The 25,428-nt window shown below is 35.9% G+C and overlaps 1 protein-coding gene across 5 annotated transcripts in view; it reads right to left on the reverse strand.

Annotated features, from left to right (window-relative positions):
* PKN2 (protein kinase N2) overlaps positions 1-25,428 on the reverse strand; it is a 162,702-nt gene that overhangs the window by 79,660 nt on the left and 57,614 nt on the right. For all 5 annotated transcript variants that reach the window (XM_081224101.1, XM_081224100.1, XM_081224099.1 and 2 more), the window contains 3 exons: positions 19,655-19,772; positions 18,964-19,109; positions 18,660-18,873 (listed from right to left, as the gene is read on the reverse strand). In XM_081224101.1, coding sequence (XP_081080227.1) covers positions 18,660-18,873; positions 18,964-19,109; positions 19,655-19,772 — 478 coding nt within the window. The remainder of the gene's footprint in view (positions 1-18,659; positions 18,874-18,963; positions 19,110-19,654; positions 19,773-25,428) is intronic.

Below are 25,428 nucleotides of genomic sequence, written 5' to 3' on the forward strand. Positions count from 1 at the left end.
TATGGAAATCTTATCTTACTGTAAAGTATTAAGGCAGATTAAGTATAATGGAAATCATTTCAATTCTGGTTCAAAAGAAACAACTTGTGTCTGTGTGTTTTATTTGCTTTTTTGTTGCTGTTAAGGTAGCAAACTTAGTTCATTTCCACTGTAAGTCCTCTGATGTAAAAGTCATCCTGGGAAAACCGTAAACATCTGGTTACTACTTCAAAGCCTGGTAGCTTATTAAATATTTTAGTAATTTCGATGTATTAGGAGATGACAATGTTCAACACCTGCTTTCATTTAGGATAAAATCTGCAGGGATTTAAGATCTTTATTAAGTATCTAGAAGTTTCTTTCTTTTATGAGGTGACACAATTGCTATTGCATATAACCATATAAGAAGTGGCTTAAAATTACATTTTTTACTTTTATAACCCATAATATGAAATTTTTAAAACAAGCAAATCCAAAAAGTAAATGTTTGCATTCATAAGCAATAGCTAAAATTCCATTAGAACAAGTAAATACTTTTTTATTTCTTTTAACTTTCTGGAAAAATTGTTTTATATCAATTTTACTAATTCAGTATTTCATCTTGATACAATTAATTTTTCTTTAATTCTGAGGAATCTTCTTTTATAAAAACTAGTAAATGTCTCAAAATTTGGACTAAAAATTAAATTATACTTTATATTAAAGTAATTTGCAAATTTTAGTATTATAATCATACAACCACGAAAGAAACCAGAGTATAAATGAGATAAACCACAAATAATAGCATACAGTAAAAACTCAGGCCAGTAAATACCCCTACTACTTATGCTAATCCCTTATCAGGTCTAATCCTTTATTAATACCAATACTATTTCTCTTCGTAGTTAACTCCATATTTAGTTTAAGGTCCAGTAGATAAAGGAATTTTTTAAAACACCAAAATATCTTAAGAATTACAAAATATTTCCTTTTAGACTGGTGATTTACATCACTATGAGTAAAGTTCATTAAGGGAATGAAGAACAGGAAAGAGAGAACTAAAAAGAGGTTAAAGAGTTGGGGAGAGCAGCCAACCAGAATAGAAAAGGAAAATAATTTCCAGCCATATCAGCTGATTTTCCAAAATGCGGCTTTATTACTTTTCTAAAAATACTATTTAACAACCATATTTTAACCAATGGATCATTCTGAAATTCTTGAATATTAAAAATATGTTCAGCCCTGAGCCATAAGATGGTGAAACTTAGATGTACAGTCCCTGCCTTATTATCAAATGACACCAAATATCTACTGAGTGTATAAAGTATCTTGTGATAGGGGTTAAGATTACATGTAGGTAGATGACAAGGTTTTCATAGGTCTATATCCCAGTTTTGATTTAAAAAAACAAAAAACAAAAAACAGGGCTTCCCTGGTGGGGCAGTGGTTGAGAGTCCGCCTGATGGTGCAGGGGACGCAGGTTCGTGTCCCGGTCCGGGAAGATCCCACATGCCGCGGAGCGGCTGGGCCCGTGAGCCATGGCCACTGAGCCTGCGCGTCTGGAGCCTGTGCTCCGCAACGGGGGAGGCCGCAGCAGTGAGAGGCCCACATAACGCAAATAAATAAATAAATAAATAAAACAGTAAGAAAATGGATAATAAGTCAAAGACATTAAATAGGCACTCTGCACTAACCAGATTAATTGTGATAGAAGATTCATGGTAGGAGTTATAGAAGATGTGGCTGGAAAGATAAATGCTTTATTTTATCTACTTATTTTTTTAATTGGAGTACAGTTGATTTAAAATGTTGTTAATTTCAGGTGTACAACAAAATGAATCAGTTATACATATACATACATCCACTCTTTTTAGATTCTTTTCCCATATAGGTAGGCCATTATAGAGTACCGAGTAGAGTTCCCTGTGCTATACAGTAGGTCCTTATTAGTTATCTATTTTCTATATAGTAGTGTGTATATGTCAGTCCCAATCTGCCAAATTATCCCTACTCCCCCTTTCCCCCAGTAACCATAAGTTTGTTTTCTACATCTGTAACTCTATTTCTGTTTGGTAGATAAGTTCATTTGTACCCTTTGTTTAGATTCCTCATATAAGCAATATCATGATATTTGTCTTTCTCTGTCTGATTTACTTCACTCAATATGACAATCTCTAGGTCCATTCATGTCACTGCAAATGGCATTACTTCATTCTTTTTTATGGCTGAGTAATATTCCACTGTACATATGTACCACATCTTCTTTAACCATTCCTCTGTTGATGGGCATTTAGAGGTTCCTTGAATGTCCTGGCTATTGTAAATAGTGCTGCAGTGAATATTGCAGTGCATGTATCTTTTGAATTATGGTTTTCTCCAGATATATGTCCAGCAGTGGGATTGCTGGATCATATGGTAGCTCTATTTTCAGTTTTTTAAGGAATCTCCATGCTGTTCTCCATAGTGGCTGTACCAGTTTACATTCCCACCAACAATGTAGGAGGGTTCCTTTTTCTCCATACCCTCTCCAGCATTAACTGTTTATAGACTTTTTTGATGACGGCCATTCCGATGAGTGTGAGGTGATACCTCATAAGATAAATGCTTTAAATAATAAATATTTAAAATACAATGGAGAATTTAGAGCAGAGGTTCCCAAGCTTTCTCGTTTCATGATACCCTAATGTCTCAATTTTTTCATTGTGCTTCTAGTCTGAACAATATACCTAACAGTTCTGTTTCTTAAGATATTGTAACAAATTAATTAATAACTATTTGAAAAATAATACACATAGTTTGAAAGAAAAAAGTAATCTTACTTCATTCTTAAACAACCATGATCACTTCCTAATGAGATGTGTGTATCTATTGGGCACTGTGTAACTTATCAAACTTTGGGATTAGATTTGAAAGTGCCACCCTTATCTTCTATTCCATATTGATTTTCCCATAGTATTTATCACTATAGCAGTGAAGGAAAAACCAGGAACACCCAGCTTCATCAATATACGACATAATCAGAAGGCATGTAGTTAGACCTAATGCTGAAACTCCAACTACCTTGAAGCTAGTAGATTAATGGTGATGGTAGGAAGTGAAGTAATACTGTGTTTCCCTCAAAAACTTAAAATATCCTGTTGTACCCTCGTGAAATCATTTTGGCACCCCAGGGTACCTCAAATTTAGGAACTCAATTTGGTAACTGCAGATTTAAACTGATCTTAATAGTGGCAACAGCACTGTTCAACTGTAAATTTCTCCTTCAAGGTTTAATGTAAAAGTCTGCCATAATAAAAAGCTGATTAATGATACCCAAAAGTACTAAAATGTGATAGTACGCTATGCAATTCTGAAGAACACTTTCATATCCTCAAAATATTTAATGACATTGTTTTTAAGGTAAAGCCCTCTCTGACATTCAAATTGATAAGATAATTTAAGGATTCCTGGAGAAGAGGGAGGCCTGTGTATCAAAAATAAGCCACATTCACATGGGCCATAAAAACCTTTGTAGGTAATGGTAAGAAAATGGTAGACTTGCAAAGTCCAAAGGCAGTTTCTCCACAGAAACACAGGAAAAAAAAACAAACAAATAAAACTGGGAAACTACTTATAATCAACTTTAACAAAAATCTGGGAAACAAAGGTTTACTGCAACCAAGCAAATGCTTGATCAAAAAATGCAATGAATACTTGGTAGGAGAGCTTTCTGGCATTTTAATTTATCTTTGCTTCATCCCTCCCCCCCCCACCCCCAATGGTTTGGTGATAGTCCTGAAGATAGCAGGCTGCATTCCTGGTACAGTTTCCCGGTGCCAGAGGGAGCAGAGAAGACTTCATACTCAAAGAACTGTGGATGCCTGCTTTGACCTCTCTGAAGGCTCCCTGAAGGACTCACAGAAAGGGTTTACCTTTTTTTCACCTAAGAAGTCTCTCAGGACAGAGAAATAGCTAAGTGGAGGGCATTTAAAGGCAAATGAAACAACCACTGAAGCCAGGAGCAAAGGATATCAGTTGTCTATATTGTTTAATAGACATCCTAGAGTCTTGGGGAAAAGCTAGGGAGTAAACTGTTTAAGGAATAAGAGCTTTGCAATGCTTCCACGTGTTACTGGAAAACTAGAAGGCTAGATGCAAAAGGAGTCATCCTCAGAAGAGATCTGAAAAGGTCCTAAGCTCTCACATCTGGAGGATCTTCAAGCTCTGTGCAAGCAAAGGCAGAGTTTACAAAATACCTGGGTGAATGTTGAAGGTATGCCTTGGCACACAAACACTGAATTCAGCTGCAAACATGGCAAATTTTCTTTCTGCTTGCAGGCATTTGGAAGTCCTAGCCACAGCAATCAGAGAAGAAAAAGAAATAAAAGGAATACATATTGGAAAAGAAGTAAAACTGTCACTGTTTGCAGATGACATGATACTATACATAGAAAATCCTAAAGATGCCACCAGAAAACTAGAGCTAATCCATGAATTTGGTAAAGTTGCAGGATACAAAATTAAGGCAAGAAATCTCTTGCATTCCTATACGTTAACAATGAAAGATCAGAAAGAGAAATTAAGGAAACAATCCCATTTACCATCACAACAAAAATAATAAAATACCTAGGAATAAACCTACCTAAGGAGGCAAAAGACTTGTACTCGGAAAAATATAAAACACTGATGAAAGAAATTAAAGATGATACAAATAGATGGAGAGATATACCATGTTTTTGGATTGGAAGAATCAATATTGTGAAAATTATTACACTACCCAGAGCAATCTACACATTCAATGCAATCCCTATCAAATTACCAAGGGCATTTTTCCCAGAACTAGAACAAACAATTTTACAATTTGTATGGAAACACAAAAGACTCCAAATAGCCAAAGCAATCTTGAGAAAGAAAAACAGAGCTGGAGGAATCAGGCTCCCTGACTTCAGCCTATAGTACAAGTATAGTAATCAAGACAGTATGGTACTGGCACAAAAACAGAAATATAGATCAACGGTACAAGATAGAAAATCCAGAGATAAACCCACACACCTATGGTCACCTGGTCTATGACACAGGAGGCAAGAATATACAATGGAGAAAAGACAGTCTCTTCAATAAGCGGTGTTGGGGAAACTGGACAGCTACATGTAAAAGAATGAAATTAGAACACTACCTAACACCATACACAAAAATAAACTCAAAATGGATTAAAGACCTAAATGTAAGGCTGGAGACTATAAAACTCTTAGAGGAAAACATAGGAAAAACACTCTTTGAAGTGTTTCGAAGTGTTTGAAACACTAAAATCACAGCAAGATCTTTTTTGACCCACCTCCTAGAGTAATGGAAATAAAAATAAACAAATGGGACCTAATTAAACTTAAAAGCTTTTGCACAGCAAAGGAAACCATAAACAAGATGAAAAGACAACCCTCAGAATGGGAGAAAATATTTTCAAATGAAGCAACTGACAAAGGATTAATCTCCAAAATATACAAACAGCCCATGCAGCTCAATATCAAGAAAAACAAGCAACACAATCAAAAAATGGGCAGAAGACCTAAATAGACATTTCTCCAAAGAAAACATACAGATGGCCAAGAGGCACATGAATAGATAGATGCTCAACATCACTAATTATTAGAGAAATGCAAGTCAAAACTACAATAAGGTATCAACTCACATCGGTCAGAATGGCCATCATCAAAAAATCTACAAACAATAAAGGCTGGAGAGGGTGCAGAGAAAAGGGAACCCTCTTGCATTATTGGCAGGAATGTAAATTGATACAGCCACTATGCAGAACAGCATGGAGGTTCCTTAAAAAACTAAAAATAGAACTACCATATGACCCAGCAATCCCACTACTGAGCATATACCCTGAGAAAACCACAATTCAGGAAGACACATGTACCCAAATGTTCACTGCAGCACTATTTACAATAGCCAGGACACAGAAACAACCTAAATGCCCATCGACAGATGAATGGATAAAGATGTAGTACATATATACAATGGGATATTACTCAGCCATAAAAAGGAACCAAATTGGGTCATTTGTAGAGATGTGGATGGACCCAGAGTCTGTCACACAGAGTGAAGTAAGTCAGAAAGAGAAAAACAAATATCGTATATTAATGCATATATGTGGAACATAGAAAAATGGTACAGATGAATCTATTTGCAAGGCAGAAACAGAGATGCAGACATTGAGAATGGATGTGTGGACACAGAGTGGGAAGGGGAAGGTGGGATGAATTGGGAGATGAGGTTTGACATAAATACGCTACCATGTGTAAAACAGATAGCTAGTGGGGGCCTGCAGTATAGCACAGGAAGCTCAGTTCGGTGCCCTGTGATGACCTAGATGGGTGGGATGGGGGGCAGGGGGGAAGGGAGGTCCAAGAGGGAGCGGATATATGTATACATATAGCTGATTCACTTTGTTTTACAGCAGAAACTAACACAACATTGTAAAGCAATTATACTTCAATTAAAGAAAAAAAAAAGTCTGTCAAAACACTAGTTGACCACTAACTTAGTGGAGACCTCAGTGACCACACATGACAAAAAATACAGTCTTTAGCAAATAAAGTCACTAAACAACTACACCCTGTTTCAAACAGCAATAAGAAATTATAGAAAAGAGGAGTATCTTCCAGTTACACATTATAATATTCACCGTATCCAGCTTTCAATAAAAAATTATGAGGCAAGCACAGAAGTAAGAGAGTATGGCCAATTCACAAGAAAAGCAGAAATTCACAGAAACCATCCCTCAGGAAGACATTGGATTTACTAGATAAAGACTCTATACCCACTGTCTTACATATGGTCAAAGCTTATATGTGGTCAAAGACCTAAAAGAAACCAAAAGGAAAAAGAGAGAATGGTACTTCAACAAATAGGGAATATTAATAAAGATACAGAATTTATAAATAAGAACCAAATAGAAATCCTAGAGCTGAAAAGTACACTAACTGGAATTTACTAGAGATGTTCAACAGCAGATTTGAGCATCCAGAAGAATAAGAAAACTTAAAGATAGTTGAACTTAAGTATCCAGACTTAGGAACAGAAAGAAAAAAAATGAAGAAAATTCTATGTAATTCTATGTTACTTCAATAATTGGGGAGTGAGGGACATTACATGAAGGGAAACATTGATAGGAACTACAGCTGACTTCTCATAATATTGGGTTGGCCAAAAAGTGCCTTCGGTTTTTAAATAAAAATAAAAGACACATTTCACACTTTCACCAAGAACTTTATTGAACAACATATTCACCCTTTTGTTCCACTACCTTCTGCCATTTTTCAGGCAACTTCATAATTCCATCTTTCCAAAATGTTTTATCTTTTTGAGCAAAGAACTGTTCCAGGTACCTTTTACAGTCTTCCAGGGAATTGAAATTTTTTCTATTAAGAGAATTTTGTGAAGACCTAAATAAATGGAAATATGAAGGTGCAACGTCTGGTGAATATAGCAGATGAATCAGAACTTCCCAGCCAAGCTGTAACAGTTTCTGCCTGGTCATCAAAGAAACATGCAGTCTTGCGTTATCCTGATGGAAGATTATGGTGTTTTCTGTTGACTAATTCTGGATGCTTTTCATCAAGTGCTGCTTTCAGTTGGTCTAACTGGAGCAGTACTTGCTGGAATTAATCATTTGGTTTTCTGGAAGGAGCTCATAATAGAGGACTCCCTTCTAATCCTACCATATACACATCACCTTCTTTGGATGAAGACCAGCCTTTGGTGTGGTTGGTAGTGGTTCATTTTGCTTGCCCCATGATCTCTTCTGTTCCACATCATTGTACATATCCACTTTTCATCGCCCATCACAATTTGTTTTAAACACGGAACACTTTCATTACGTTTAAGTAGAGAATCGCAGGCAGAAATACGGTCAAGAAGGTATTTTTCGTTTAACTTATGTGGAACCCAAACATCAAAGCGATTCACGTAATCAAGCTGGTGCAAATGATTGTCAACACTTGATTTGGTTATTTTGAGTATGTTGGGTATCTCCCGTGTGGTATAACGTTATTATAGCAATCGATTTGATCTCTATCAACTTCAACTGGTCTACCTGACCACGGAGCATCATACAGTGAGAAATCTCCAGCATGAAACTTTGCAGGCCACTTTTGACATGTTTCATCAGTCACAGCACCTTCTCCATACACTGCACTGGCATTTCAGTTGTGCTTTAACCTTTCTTGAAATAATAAAGGATAATATGGCAAAAATGTTGCTTTTTTCTTCCACCTTCAATATTAAAATGACTACACAAAAATTCACCAATTTTGATGTCTTTTTTAAAATGCACGCTGATATAACAGCTGCACATACAATCTAACAAAATTGTTTCAAATGAAGTTAAAGACAACTAAGTGCTACTAGAGCCATCTTATGGAAAAAAACAAACAAAATTTTTGGCCAACCCAATAGAAAGAGGAAAGCTAGAAGACAATGAAATCACATTTTTAAAGAGCTGAAAGGAAAAAAAACACCTATAGAGGTTTTCTACTGACAATATTCTTTAAAAATGAAGATGAAATAAACAAGAAAAAAGTGGAAAAATTAGACTCTACCACATCTTCACTACAATAAATGCTAAAAGAAATGGCTATGGGCTAAAGGAAAATTCTAACAGGAAATCTCAAGTACAACAAGAATAAGTGAAGAACAACAGTAAGGATAAATGAGCCATTAGATATAAAGAACAATGTTTTGCTTTGTTTTTTGAAAAAATACTTTGTAACAAAGTAAATTACAGTTGACCCTTGAACAATGTGGGAATTAGGGGCACTGACCCTTCTTGCAGTTGAAAATCCACATGTAACTTAACAGTAGGTTCTCCATATCTGTAATCCCACACTCACAGATTCAATTAACCATGGATCATGTATATCCTTAAAGTTCTTAGCTCTTTAAAGTAAAAACAACACTAGAAGATGTACAGTGGAACCTTGAACAACATGGGTTTGAACTGCGCAGGTCCACTTATACATGAATTTTTTTTCACTACATACATAACTACAGTACTGTATGATCCACAGCTGGTTCAGTCCACAGACATGGAGGGCTGACTGTGAAGTTATATACAGATTTGTGACTTCACAGAAGGTTGGTGCTCCTAACCCCAGTGTTGTTCAAGGGTCAGCTGCAGATTAAGGCACAGGTAGAAGTAAAATATATTACAATGAGGATAAACAGGGTGAAGTGGAAGAATTTGCAAATATGTCTCCATAAAAATTTTAAACTGATTTGGAAGAGAGTACATTGTGATCACAGACTGTAATAAGTTCAATATGCATACCTGAATCTCTAAAGTAAGCAATAAACACACCACACACACACACAGGCATAATTAAAACACTGTTATGGGACATGAAAAGGAATAATGGAACTATTTGCTTCAAAAACAACTACAAAGAGCAGGAAATGATGAACAGAGAAAAAAAGAGTAAATGCAATTCAAACATCAAGACTGTAGAGTTAAATACATATCAAAAATAATATTAAAAGGATAGTTTATAAAGGGTACATGGAAACTTTTGACGGTTGATATGAGAGAAGTTATCAAATTGTACATATCAGATATGTGCAGTTTATGTATACAAATAAAGCTGTTAAAAAATATAAGACTAACAACTTCAGTTAGATTTTCAGGTTAGATAAAAAGAGACATCTATATGATGTACATAAAATATATCACTTTAAGTAAAAAAGAACAGGTTGAAAATAAAAGGATGAAAAACTTCATTAGGTTACCTTAGGCATAAAAAGGATAGTATGGCTCTACTAATATCAGACAAAGTAAACTATAAGTCTATTTTCAGAGATAAAAGGAAATATTTATAATGATAAAAGAGTAAGTTGATCAGTAAGACATATAATTAAATGTGTATGCTACTAATTAAAAACAAGACAAAGCAAAGCAAACAGGAGGTACAACTCAACAGACTTAAGAATGATTTGCAATCGACCTAACCAATTTGACACCTGGCTTAATATGTTAAGAGACTTTATGAGAACTTCTCTTTGAGCTCTGCTAAAGCCAGGTTTTGGGAGAGATCTTGGTGTTCATGTTTATGAACAGGCTCATGGGAGGTTGCTGGTGGGAGGACTCCCTGAGCTCTGCTGCTTGTCTCTGCTTCATAATATCTGATATTCATGAAAGCTGATGCTTGTTTCTGTGTTTACATCTGTGTCTCTGAGCCCCCCCCAAAATGTCTGTACATCAATAAACATTTGTTCTATACAAACAAAGAAAAAAGCCAGAGACTAGGCGATTTCTGGGATACCATAAAGACTACAAAAATACACATTATGGGGATCTCAGAAGGACAGAAGAGAGAAAATGGCAGAAAGAATATGTGAAGAAATGATGGCAGAAAACTTCCCAAATTTGATTAATGACATGAATCTGCACATCAAGAAGCTCAAAGAATCCAAGTAAAAAGCTCAAAAGAAATTACCATTCTGAGATGCATTATAATCAAATTGTGAAAACCAAAGACAAAAGGGAATACTGAAAGCAGCAAGAGAGAAGCAACTCATCACTTAGAAAGAATCCTTAATAAGTTTAAAAGTTGATTCTTCATCACATAGCATAAAGGACATTTTTAGAATGCTGAAAGAAAAAAGCTTGTCAACGAAGAATTCTATATATGCAAAACTAACCTTCAAAAATGAAGAAAATAAGCGATTCCCAAATAAGCAAAAGTTAAGGGAGCTTATCACTAGTAGACCTTCTTAGAAGAAATGCTAAAACAAGTCATCCAGATTGAAATGACAGGACGTTAGACAGTAACTTGAAATCACAGAAAAAATAACACCAGTAAAACTAACTATATAGGTAAATTAAAAAGCCAGTATTACTATATTTTCAATTTGTAACTTTGTTTCCTGTATGACTTAAAAAACAAATGCATACAACAATGATTATAATCTAATATATAATAATATAATATAAAGGGCATACAATGTATAAAGACATAATCTATGTCAACAAAAATATAACGATGGGGAGGCACAGCTGTATAGGAGCAGAGTTTTTGTAGGCCACTGTGATAAATTTAGGTTGTTAACTGTAACCATTAGAGTAACCATTAAGAAAGTAATTTAAAAATATACAGAAAAGGGAGGAGGAGTCAAGATGGCGTTGTGGGAAGACAGAGTTAGCGTCTTCCCACAGCTAGGGTGCCTGCCAGTCGCTGGTAGGGGACTCTGACCCCCAAGGACATGGAAGGAACCCCAGATTGAACCGGTAGGACGTAGGGGGACCAAGGGGAGAGAAGAAGTGGAGGCCAGACAAGATCGGCCCCCCTGAGGCCGGGGAGATCAGGAGAGGCAGGCCAGTTCCCCCACCCCCAAAGCCCCTTACAGGCAACGTGGGTCCTGGGGGCATAGGAAGGAAGCAGGGCGATTGCCCTGCCCACTGGGGCCCAGGGAGCCTGCTGAGCTCCCAGGCCAATCCCCTGCCCTCAAAGACCCCTCCAGGTTGCCTGGGTCCTTGAGGGCACAGGAAGGAGGCCGAGGGGAGAAAAGGAAAGGAAGGCAGGAGGTGCCCTTTGGGAGGAGCGGCAGAGGAGCGAGGGCAATTGGCCCGCCCACTCAGGTTCAGGGAGCCTGCTGAACTCCCAGGCCGATCACCCACCCTCCAGGGCCACTCTAGGCTGTGTGGGTCTTTGGGGGCACAGGAGGGAGGATGCGGGGATCAGGAGAGGCAAGCGGGAGGGGCCCTCCCAGACCCCAGACCGGAGGAGCAGGAAAGGAAAGGAGGGAATTTGTCCTGCCCACTCGAGCCCAGGAAGCCTGCTGGGATCCCAGGTGAGGTCCCCTGACCTCTGAGGCCAGGGGTGGGGGACACACCTGGGCCCCTTCTGTTCCTTGAGCCTAAGCCCCACCCCCCACAGCCCCCAGGGCCTTTTCTAGCCCTTTGGGTCCTGAGCATTGGCCCCACCCACTGCCCAAACCTCACCCTTGCCTAGGCCCCACTCTCCACAGCCAAGGCCTCCCACGCCCCCCCCCCATTTTTTCATTCTTTTCCCTCCTCCTCTTTTTTATTATTGTGGTACTGATGTACCTTCTGGGTGTTGATTCATCTATATTTTTATTTTCACATTCTTTCTAATAACATATCTGTTAGTTTCATAGTCTAATTTTATTTTTTACTTTGTTACTTTTTTTTTTTTTTTTGCCATCCCACACGGCTTGCAGGATCTTGATTTGCAAGCCCAGGGTCGAGTGGAAGCTCCTGCGGTGGGAGTTATGAGTCCAAACCACTGGACTAACAGAGAACCTCAGACACCAGGGAATATTCATCAGAGTGAGGTCTCACAGAGATCCTAATCTCAGCACCAAGACCCAGCTCTACCCAATAGCCTACAAACTCCAGGGTTGGAAGCCTCAGGCCAAATAACCAGTAAGACAGGAACACAATCCCACTAATTAAAAAAAAAAAAAATGAGATGGCAAAAAAATATGTCACAAATGAAGGAGCAAGGTAAAAACCTACAAGACCAAATAAATGAAGAGGAAATAAGCAATCTAACTGAAAAAGAATTCAGAGTAATGATAGTAAAGATGATCCAGAATCTCAGAAATAGAATGGAAGCAAGGATTGAGAAACTACAAGAAATGTTAACAAAGATCTAGAAGAACTAAATAACAAACACACAGAGATGAATAACACAATAACTGAAATGAAAAATACAATAGAAGGAATCAGTAACAGAATAACTGAGGCAGAAGAACGAATAAGTGAGCTGGAAGACAGAATGGTGGAAATACCTGCCGAGGAGCAGAATAAAGAAAAAACAAATGAAAAGACTTGAGGACAGTCTCAGAGACCTCTGGGACAATATTAAATGCACCAGCATTCGAATTATAGGGGTCCCAGAAGAAGAAGAGAAAAAGAAAGGGTCTGAGAAAATATTTAAAGAGATTATAGTGGAAAACTTCCCTAACATGGGAAAGGATATAGTCACCCAAGTCCAGGAAGAACAGAGAGTCCCATACAAGATAAACCCTAGGAAAAACATACCAAGACACATATTAATCTAACTAACAAAAATTAAATTCAAACAAAAAATATTAAAAGCAGCAAGGGAAGAAAAACAAATAACATATACAAGGAATCCCCAAAAGGTTATCAGCTGATTTTTCAGTGGAAACTCTGCAGGCCAGAAGGGACAGGCATGATATACTTAAAAGTGATGAAAGAGAAAAACCTACAACCAAGATTACTCTACCCAGCAAGGATCTCATTCAGATTCGATGGAGAAGTCAAAAGCTTTTGAGAGAAACAAAAGCTAAGAGAATTCAGCACCAGCAAACCAGCTTTACAACAAATGCTAAAGAAACTTCTCTAGGTGGGAAACACAAGAGAAGAAAAACACCCACAAAAACAAACCCAAAACAATTAAGAAAATGGTAATAGGAACACACATATCGATAATCATCTTGAATGTAAATGCCCCAACCAAAAGACACAGACTGGGTGAATGGATACAAAAACAAGACCCATATATATGTTGTCTACAAGACACCCACTTCAGACCTAGGGACTCATACAGACTAAAAGTGAAGGGATGGAAAAAGATATTCCATACAAATGGAAATCAAAACAAGCTGGAGTAGCAATACTCATATCAGATAAAATAGACTTTAAGATAAAGACTGTTACAAGAGAAAAGGAGGGACACTACATAATGATCAAAGGATAAATCCAAGAAGAAGATATAACAATTATAAATGTTTATGCACCCAACATAGGAGCACCTCAATACATAAGGCAAATGCTAACAACCATGAAAGGAGAAATTGACAGTAACACAATAATAGTAGGGTGCTTTAACACCCCACTTACACCAATGGACAGATCATCCAAACAGAAAATAAATAAAGGAAACACAAGCTTTAAATGACACAATAGGCCAGGTGGATCTAACTGATATTTATAGAACATTCCACCCAAAAGTGGCAGAATACACTTTCTTCTCCAGTGAACATGGAACATTTTCCAGGACAGATCACATCTTGGGTCACAAATCAAGCCTTGGAAAATTTAAGAAAATTGAAATCATATCAAGCATCTTTTCTGACCACAGCACTATGAGATTGGAAATCAATTACAGTATAAAAAACACAAATATATGGAGGCTAAACAGTGCGCTATTAAATAACCAAGAGATCACTGAAGAAATCAAAGAATAAATTTAAAAATGCATAGAAACAAATGACAACAAAAACACGATGACCCAAAACTTATGGGATGCAGCAAAAGCAGTTCTAAGAGGGAAGTTTAGAGCAATTCAATCTCACCTCAGTAAACAAGAAAAATCTCAAACAATCTAACCCTACACTTAAAACAACTAGAGAAAGACGAACAAAGAAAACCCAAAGTCAGTAGAAGGAAAGAAATCATAAAGATCAGAGCAGAAATGAATGAAATAGAAACGAATAAAACAATAGCAAAAATCAATAAAACTAAAAGCTGGTTCTTTGAGAAGATAAACAAAATTGATAAACCCTTAGCCAGACTCATCAAGAAAAAGAGAGAGGACACAAATCAATAAAATTAGAAATGAAAAAGGAGAAATCACAACTGATACCACAGAAATACAAAGGATTATAAGAGACTACTACAAACAACTATATGCCAATAAAATGGACAACCACGAAGAAATGGACAAATTCTTAGAAAGGTAAAATTTTCCATGACTGAACCAGGAAGAATTAGAAAATATAAACAGACCTATCACAAGTAATGAAATTGAAACCATAATTAAAAATCTTCTAGCAAACAAAAGTCCAGAACAAGATGGCTTCACAGGTGAATTCTATCAAACATTTAGAGAAGAGCTAACACTGATCCTTCTCAAACTCTTCCAAAATATTGCAGAGGAAGGAACACTCCCAAATTCATTCTACAAGGCCACCATCACCCTGATACCAAAGCCAGAAAAAGACATCACAAAAAAATACAATTATAGACCAATATCACTGATGATCATAATACTAGCAAACAGAAATCCTTAACACTAAGACAACTTGACTATGCTGATTCTTTTTTTTTTTTAATAAAAATGTTATCAATTGGAATTCCCATCACATACTCCTATCCAGTGGAAAGAAAATTCCAGACCTGCAGAAGCCTGGATGGGAGTAATTTGATGATAAGTACTCTTGATAAAAAGTTAAGTACAGGTTTCTATACTTCCCAACTCTTTTATTTGCAAATGAAAGTAACAATGTTGACCACATATATTTTTTACTGCTCAATAAAAATGTGAATACTGCCACGTAAAAAAAAAAAAAAAAAAAAAAAAAGAATCCAACAGCACATTAAAAGCATCATACACCATGATCAAGTGGGATTTATCCCAGGGATGCAAGGATTCTTCAATATATGTAAATCAATCAATGTTATACACTGCATTAACAAATTAAGGAATAAAAACCATATGATCATCTCAATAGATGCACAAAAAGCTTTTGACAAAATTCAACACCCATTTATGATAAAAACTCTCCAGAAAATGGGCATTGGGGGAACGTACCTCAACAAAATAAAGGTCATATATGACAAACCCACAGCAAGCATCATACTCAATGGTGAAAAACTGAAAGCATTTCCACTAGGATAAGGAACAAGACAAGGATGTCCACTCTCACCACTCTTATTCAGCATAGTTTTGGAAGTCCTAGCCACAGCAATCAGAGAAGAAAAAGAAATAAAAGGAACACAAATTGGAAGAGAAGAAGTAAAACTGTCACCATTTGCCAATGACATGATACTATACATAGAAGATCCTAAAGATGCCACCAGAAAACTACTAGAACTAATCAATGAATTTGGTAAGGTTGCAGGGTACAAAATTAATGCACAGAAATCTCTGGCATTCCTATACACCAACAATGAAAAATCAGAAAGAGAAATTAAGGAAACACTCCCATTTAACACTGCAACAAAAAGAATAAAATACCTAGGAATAAACCTGCCTAAGGAGGAGAAAGACTTGTACTCAGAAAACTATAAAACACTGATGAAAGAAATCAAAGATGGCATAAACAGATGGAGAAATATATCATGTTCTTGGACTGGAAAAATCAGTACTGTGAAAATGACTATACTGCCCAAAGCAATCTACAGATTCGATACAATCCTTATCAAACTACCAATGGTATTCTTCAGAGCATTCGAACAAAAAATCTTACAATTTGTATGGAAACACAAAAGACCCTGAATAGCCAACGCGATCTTGAGAAAGAAAAACGGAGCTGGAGGAATCAGGATCCCTGACTTCAAACTATACCACAAAGCTATAGTAACCAAGGCACTATGGTACTGGCACAAAAACAGAAATATAGATCAATGGTAGAATAGAATAGAATGCCCAGAGATAAACCCACATACATATGGGCACCTAATTTATGACAAAGGAGGCAAGAACATACAATGGAGAAAAGACAGCCTCTTCAATAAGTGGTGCTGGGAAAACTGGACAGCTACATGTAAAAGAATGAAATAAGAACACTCCCTAACACCATATGCAAAAATAAACTCAAAATGGATTAAAGACTTAAATGTAAGACCAGACACTATAAAACTTTTAGAGGAAAACATGGGAAAAACACTCTTTGACATAAACCACAGCAAGATCTTTTTTGACCCACCTCCTAGAGAAACAGAAATAAAAACAAAAATAAACAAATGGGACTTAAAAGTTTTTACAAAGCAAAGGAAACCATAACTAAGACAAAAAGACTACCTTCAGAATGGGAGAAAATATTTGCAAATGAAACAACAGACAAAGGATTAATCTCCAAAATATACAAACAGCTAATGGAACTCAATATCAAAAAAACAAACAATTCAAATTAAAAATGGGCAGAAGAGCTAAACAGACATTTCACCAAGGAAGACATACAGATGGCCAAGAGGCACATGAAAAGATCCTCAACATCACTAATTATTAGAGAAATGCAAATCAAAACTACAATGAGGTGTCACCAACCACCAGTCAGAATGGTCATTATCAAAAAAGCTAGAAGCAATAAATGCTGGAAAGGGTGTTGTGAAAAGAGAACCCTTCTGCACTGTTGGTAGGAATGTAAATTGATACAGCCACTATGGAGAACAGTATGGATGTTCCTTAAGAAACTGAAAATACAACTACCATATGACCCAGCAATCCCACTACTGGACATATACCCTGAGAAAACCATAATTCAAAAAGAGACATGCACCACAATGTTCACTGCAGCACTATTTACAATAGCCAGGACATGGAACCAACCTAAATGTCTATCAATAGATGAATGGATAAAGAAGATGGGGCACATATATACAATGGAATATTACTCAGCCATTAAAAAGAAACAAAATTGAGTTATATGTAGTGAGGTGGATGGACCTAGAGTTTGTCGTACAGAGTGAAATAAGTCAGAAAGAGAAAAACAAATAACGTACGCTAACGCATATCTATGGAATCTAAAAAAAAACAAAAAGTACTGATGAATCTAGTTTCAGAGCAAGAATAAAGAGGTAGACAAAGAGAATGGACTTGATGACATAGGGTGGGAGGGCAAAGCTGGGATGAAGTGAGTAGCATCAACGTATATACACTACCGGATGTAAGATAGTTGGCTGGTGGGAAGCAGCAGCATAGCACAGCGAGATCGACTCAGTGTTTTGCGATGACCTAGACGGGTGGAATAGGGAGGATGGGAGGGAGGCTCAAGAAGGAGGGGATATGGGGACAAGTGTATGCATATGGCTGATTCACTGTTGTGCAACAGAAACTAACACTGTATTGTGAAGTAATTATACTCCAATAAAGATTAAAAATATATATATACACACACACACACACATACAGAAAAGGAAACAAGGAGAGAATAAAAAAGGTAAACTAGAAAAATTCAATCAAACACAAAAGAAAGCAAAAGAATTCAGGAAAAAAAAGATTAAGACTTACAGAAAACAATTAGCAAAATGGCCGATGTAAGCTTCTTTGTTCTATAATAATGAATTTGGCTGGTTTATTTCCCTGGTTCTTAAGAGGGAGCTTTTAAACCCTTGCAATTTCCCTAAATAACTGAAAACAGGTGTTCAAACAAAAACCTGCATACAAATATTCATAGAAACACTATTCACAGTAGTCAAAAGGTGGAAACGACCCAAATGTCCATCAAACAGATAAATAAAACCAGATATATACCTGTACAACAGAGTATTACTTAGCCATAAGAAGGAATGTTACAAGAAGAATGAACCTTGAACAGTACAGAAAGTGAAAGAAGTCAGACACAGAAAGCCACAAATTATATAACTCCATTTATAGGAAACATCTATAATAGACAAATCTATAGAAACAGAAAGCCAATAGTGATTGCTAGGGGTTGAAGGGAAACGGGGAATTGGGAATGACTACTTAATGGGTACTGAGTTTCCTTCTGGGGTGCTGAAAATGCCCTGGAACTAGAAACTGGTTATAGTTATACAACAGCATGGCTACACTAAATGCCTATGAGTTGTGTATTTTAAAATGGTTAAAATAATAAATTTTGTTATGTGTATCTTACCACAATATTTAAAAATTCTGTAAACACATTTTTATTCATTTATTAAACCAGAACCAGATGTAGATTAAAAATGCATGAAAAATTTTAAAACAATCAGGATGATATATGCTACGTACCTGTTAGTGCTGCTGGTTTGGATAGGGTACTATATTGGTTTTGTGTAGATATCATACTTTGACGTGGACTTAGTGTTGGTGATGCAACAAGTGAAAGCTCCTCAATAATAATACTGCTTTTGGGATGATTTTTGGGAAGTTCATTTAATCTTTGCTCTAATGAATACTTCAAAAGGTCCAACTTCTGACTTGATTCATTAAATCTTGCTTGAGCCTTAAACAGGGAAAAGACAATGGTGTCATTTAAATAGTTATATTCTTTGACTAATATATTTATAAGTTAAAGTTTTTTATTTAAAATTACTTCTGAAAGTGCTTTTCTGTCTGTTACTTTTCCTGAGCCAAGTAATTTCATTACATTCTTTGCACCTTCTGCTACTGCAAACTCTATCCTAAAATGATGCCTTAATTCTTCCATCCGAAGTTCAAGAGGACTTATGACAGGTTTGGCTAGAGGGGGACAAAAGAAAAAAAACTTAATTGAACCATTTATTTGACTTTCTAATACGTAGGGATTAAAACACAAGTAAAAGAAATAAATTCTTACAACATTAAAAGTTAGTTTTTTTTTTTTGCGGTATGCGGGCCTCTCACTGTTGTGGCCTCTCCTGTTGCGGAGCACAGGCTCCAGACGCGCAGGCCCAGCGGCCATGGCTCATGGGCCCAGCCGCTCCGCGGCATATGGGATCCTCCCAGACCGGGGCACGAACCCGTATCCCCTGCATCGGCAGGCGGACTCTCAACCACTGCGCCACCAGGGAGGCCCAAAAGTTAGTTCTTAAAAGTCAATAAACACTGAAGTAATACTTAATAGACACAATGTTAAAATACAGTCTGTCATCTTAGCCATCAAAACTCAAAGATAAAAACTCAAGATAAAAAAACAGAATGCCTCCTCCTCCTTAATTTTGAACCACCACTTCTTTCCTTAAAATTTATTTAGCACTATATATGCCCATAATAATAAGAATGACAATTTATCTCTGTTCCATCACCATTATCAAAAGCCAATTCATTGGTCTGGACTGCCTGAAGAATCTGCATTCGTATCACTTCTATTTTTGTCTTGCTGTCTTGGAGCAGCTGTTGAGCTGTGCCATGGAGTTTCCGATCCTATTAAGAATAAGTTTGAAAAGGTAAGCAGATACAGAGACAAATAAACCATTTTTATAACTTCTAAGTAAGATCAAATGACATCAGCAAGTGAAAAACAAGGGTCAAAAGAATACTGTGAGCACTATAATATATATACTTGGGGTAGATACATTTATTTTGAAAAGCATCAAACTGATAGGGTGAAAAATAAGAAAAACAACTCCATTAGTTAAAAGTTAGGGAGTAAGTTATAGTGAATAAACTTCTATCATGTCTAAAGACTTCAAGAAAGTTCCTGATATAAGTGAAATAATGTTACTGTCCTACCTCCCAGTTTAGTTCCAGTAATACTGAATCACAAAAAACTTACCATTTAACGACCCACCCAAAGATGTCCATGTGGCAATACCCAGAACCTTGTGAATGTTACTTTACATGTGAAAGGGAAATTAAGATAGCAGATGGAACTGAGGTTGTTAATCACCCAACCTCAAAATACAGAGGTTATCCTGGATTATCCAGATGGACCCAATGTAATCATAAGGGTCCTTAAATGTAGAAGAGGAAGGCAGAAGAGGAGGTCACATGAGAAGAACTGGAGCCACTGTTTCTGGCTTCAAAGACAGAGGAAGAGGGCCATGAGCCAAGGAATATGGGCAGCCTCTAGAAGATGGAAAGGGTAAGGAAACGAACTTTCTCCTATGTCCTCCAGAATGTGAAATCCATTTCGGACTTCTCAATTATAAAACTGTAATGTAATAAATTTATGCTGCTTTAAGCCACTAAATTTGTGATAATTTGATACAGCAGCCACAGAAAACTAACATAGAATATTTTTCAAAAGTTTCATGAGAAAAGTAACAGAAGTTAATGCCATCTCCTACTTAGTTATATTAGTTGTCAAAGTCTAGTAGGCTTCAATCCACAAAAAAGAAATGATAAAACTAAGCATCAAGTTAGGAAGCACTTATTCACAAGAAAGACCAATTTTTGCATATTATTTAAGCATCTCTACTTTTATCACTGAGGCAGTCAGTATTAATCTGGAAATAAAATAGCATACAATCAACCTATATTCTCCAGAAGACTCAAAACTACCAGCTAAGAGACAAGCATCAGATGTGCAGCATCATATTAATAAATCAAACACACACAGTATATCATGACACTGAATTAAGGGGAGGATGGAGATACTTGTGATGGGAGAGACAATATGTACGAGGAAAAAAAAGTGAGCTGAAATATATCACGTTAAACACCAATACAACACATTAAAAAAGTGAGCTGATATATATCACATTAAACACCAATATAACTAGTTAAACACGTTATATACAGTGGAGGAAAAAGCAACTAGCAAATTTATGAATTTTTCTTTCATTTCTCTCCTGTTCCCATGGTCACTCATTTAGGAAAGAGTTTCTGGTCAGATTTTGTTCTTTATTAATAAAATATTTGGATTTCACATTGAGTTGGGCTTAAATAGTTACTAAGTCCCTTAAATATTCATTTACAACATGAAGCACACACACACACTATAATTTTTTTAAATTATGCTTTACCATTAAGAACACTAGCTTGAATCTGGTGTTTGTTTGAAAAGTTATATTCATATGCTTTTATGAATATACCTATTAAACTTCCAAATTTAAAATAAAAATACTTTGTAATTCTTCCTGTTATCCAGTATTAGGAACATCAAACTGAAGATTTGAAACAACTTTTCTATTTCTCTGAGACCAGATTAGAGTAAGAGAAAAAGTTAGTATTTCAAAACTCCCAATTTAATGGGACAAATAGGTTTCTTGAAGAAACTATGTAAGCAGGGATACCATTCTCTAAAATACAGAGCTTCTGTAAGCATTAGATAAAATTAAAATTATATTGCCTACTAGCATATGATTGGCATTAAAATGTTATCTTTTAGAGGAATAAAAATAATGATTAATTATAGGATCTCAATGAAGTTCTAATGTAAAAGTATAAATATTTATATATGCTTTTCAATTAAGCTACTCCTTTTATTATTTTATCACTATGCGAAAAGACAGTAGTTCTGTCATTTACTTCTTTAGAAATGCCTTTCTTAACTATTTCAATTCAACGTGCAAGGAAAAGCATTTGTATTTCATTTTAAAAAGTAAATGATTTTTCCCACACAGATTTCTGGAAGATGTGTATAGATGTCAAAGTATGATAAAGGTTTTTAAAACTGACATTGGATATTACCTATCACAGGCAATTTACAGTTACTACATGTAAGTCTTATGCTTTCCAGCATTCAATGAATTTTTATTGTCAGTTTTATGCTTTCAGGCATTCAATGGATTTTTGTGTTGAGCACCTAATATGTTGAAGACAAGAGGAAAGCTAGATCCAAAGCATATGAACTGGATTATATATTAGAGAAATACTGGCTTTTATGCTAAAACTATGAGAAGATTTTTACATATATAGGTTGAACCATATGAACATGCCAATATCTGATTCTGAACTAAAAAACAGCAATTTCATATGGTTCAAACTAACAGACTAGATAAAGTTGTTAACTATTAGTAATTAGCATACTACATTCTACAAGTAATTATATTTCAAATGTACAATATTTTACAATTATAAATAAAAATAAAGTACATTTTATATTTTCAAATTATATTTTTTTACTTTATAAAAAATAACTTTTTGTTTTAAAAGTCATAGTGTGATATTGTAAATAATAAACTACACTATATACACAGCTTTCAGAAATAAATAAACCAATCATTATCTTTATTTTTCCATCACATATTTATTTTATGGCTTACTTTGCATGAATTAAATGTTGCCACATCCAGTAAAAATACAAAGATTAATCAGTTAGAATGCTACCCTATAAAACTTATAGTTTGAAGAGATACAGATATTATTATATGTAACAGAATGTTAAAAGTAGTCACAGAAAAATTCACAGGAAGATGGGATCAGTTTTAGTGGAAGGAATCCAGAAAAATTTTGTGGGCTTTTAATATAGGTAAGACTGGAATATGTCAATTTTGGAAGATCTGAGAAAGGGAGGCCTAGATAGATGGTCCAGTACTTTCAAATGAGGAAAAAGAAAAGACTTGGAAGCATTTAAAAAAAGAAAAAAAAAGTGATACAGTCTAGAAAGAACCCCAGATATTAATAAATAGCTTAGTTTGTCATATGAATATATGAACAGGAAACATTTCTTCAGCATGTCTTATCAAGTCTTCAGAGATTATTCTGAAAACCAGTGGTACTACTTAGCCATGAAATTTACATTCTAATGTTGAAAATAGAGGATAAAGAAATTGATTGTATAAATTATTATTTCAGGTAGTGGTAATGCAGTGAAAGGGATAAGGAAAGACATGGGTTGCTATTTTACATAGGATAGGAATGAAGAGCTTGCTGAAGTGGCAGCACCTGAGTAGAGATTGTAATGAAGTGAGAGAGAAAGCCATGAAAGTACTTGGGAGAAGAGCTATCTAGGCAGAGACAGTAAATGCAAAGGCCCTGAGGGAAAAGTGTCCTTGGTATGTCCAAAAGATAGCAAAGAAGCCAAGATGGCTAGAGGGTAATGAGAGAGAATGAAAGAGTTTTGGAAGATAAGATTGGAAGGTAGCCAGGAGTAAATCATGTATGAACTTGCAGAATCACAGTAAGGCCTCTGGATTTTGTTCTAAAATAGCTAGAAAGCCACTGGAGGGTTTTGAACAAGCGTGTAAAAATATCTGACTTACCTTTTGAAAGGACAACTCTGGCTATAAAATGTACAGGGGTAATAATTTTATCATACAGAATTCAATAACCAGAGTTCTGAAGAGGACTATCTACTGCCAAGCTGAGTTAATCATACCTATCACTAAATTTGCTCCCCATTATGAATTACCTATCGTTGTGAAGGACACCACCATTCATCAGTCTGTTCACATAACCAATCTAAGAATCATCTTCAATTCTTCCTTCTTCCTCATATCTAGACACCACATATTTATTCTACCAAAATTGCTTGACTCTCTCTTCTTTGCTTTCGTTGCTGTTACAAGAGGCATTAAGCATGTTTAACCTGGACTACCACAAAAGCCTCCTTAAACTTGTTGCCTGTAGACTTGACCCTCTCTAATTAATTCCAAGTCTGAGGAAGAAGGATGTGAATTTTCTAAACTGTAAATCTGATCGTATATTTTCTTTGCTAAAAGTCTTTCAGCAACTCCCTACACCTTATAAGACAGAATCTCAACTGCTTAATTTTGTACAAAGTACTTTATAATCTGGTTTGTCTTTCATTATGCTACACCTCTCACTATGCTTCATTTGCTTATAGCTCTTCTGGTGGGGAACAGAAAAAGTCCTGTTGGATTCATCTGAAGGACTTTTCCCAAATAAAATGTGTCTTTCTGGAGATTCAGATGTTACCCCAGTAGGGCATGGCCTTTCATTGAAAATAACTGCTAGAGTTGATGACTGTTACAATTAGAAGTGCATCCTACCTACCCTCAGGTATGTCAGATAAGAAACTGCCATACGAAAGCACTTCCTTAGAGCAGGCCACTCTATCCCACAGTTCCTTACCCTGTATATACTGGGCTTACCCACATCACTATCCCTAGAAAGTAATTCCTTCTTAAACTCTAAATCATCCTTCAAATCTTATACTAAGACTTTAATTAGTTCTTCTGATAGTTAAGTGATTCTTCTCCACTGTGCTTCTAAGTAACTTGAACATACCACTATTATATATTGTAGTTATTTACATGTGAGATCTGCTTTTTAGATAGTGTGTCTCTTGAAAGCAGGATATTATCTGTTGAGTACCTACTACGTATAAGACACTACTTTTATAATATTCATACTCCAGAGCCCAGCATAACAGTTATCAAACTTTTAACTACATAATAACTAAATTAATATTCTACATAACTTCAATGTACAACTTTCCCTATACTCATAAGATATACTTTGACCCTATGAGAGGTTTAAAGATGAGAAATGAAACAGTTAACGACCAAATCTCGACAACAATAACTGGCAGGCCTACCTCAGAGACTATAGCAGCTGTTAATATGCTCTGGACCTCCACTTGACCCCTTCTCAAATTAATGGATCTCCTAATCAAAAATAAAAGGTTACTGGAACTTATCTATTTGTTTTAACAGGCTTACTAGTAGCCCTGTTTATTTTGGACTTGTGGTTATCGTATGTTATCTATTTCCCTTTTAATACATCCATAAACCTGTTAAATTCGGGAAGGGGGGTTGTTGGTTACAGACCACTTTGAGAATACAGTGAAACCTATGGCCCTCTTATTCATCCATTTATCAATATACACACTCACTTTTCCTATAACTTCAAAGGATTCATGAACCTCTCAATCTAATCCATCAACTGTAGGCTAAAAAACCTTACTCCAGAGGTGTTTTAATTTTAAAACACTCAGCATAATATGGTGCATTCACAGTTCCAAGAACACAGTATTTGCCTTAAAAAAAGAAAAAAAGCCCAAAATAACATTTGATAAAAATGAAAAAAAAAGAAACCCCCAAACTAAAGGTCAATACTAAAAACAATAGAAAAACCAACTCTACCATCCCATAATAAATGTTCAAAGTTAGTGAAGTCCCATAATAAATGTTCAAAGTTAGTGAAGTAGTATACTATCAAGTATCAGATC

The sequence above is a fragment of the Mesoplodon bidens genome (genome assembly GCF_964165515.1).
Source record: "Mesoplodon bidens genome assembly, chromosome: 2".
Classification (NCBI taxonomy): Eukaryota; Metazoa; Chordata; class Mammalia; order Artiodactyla; family Ziphiidae; genus Mesoplodon; species Mesoplodon bidens.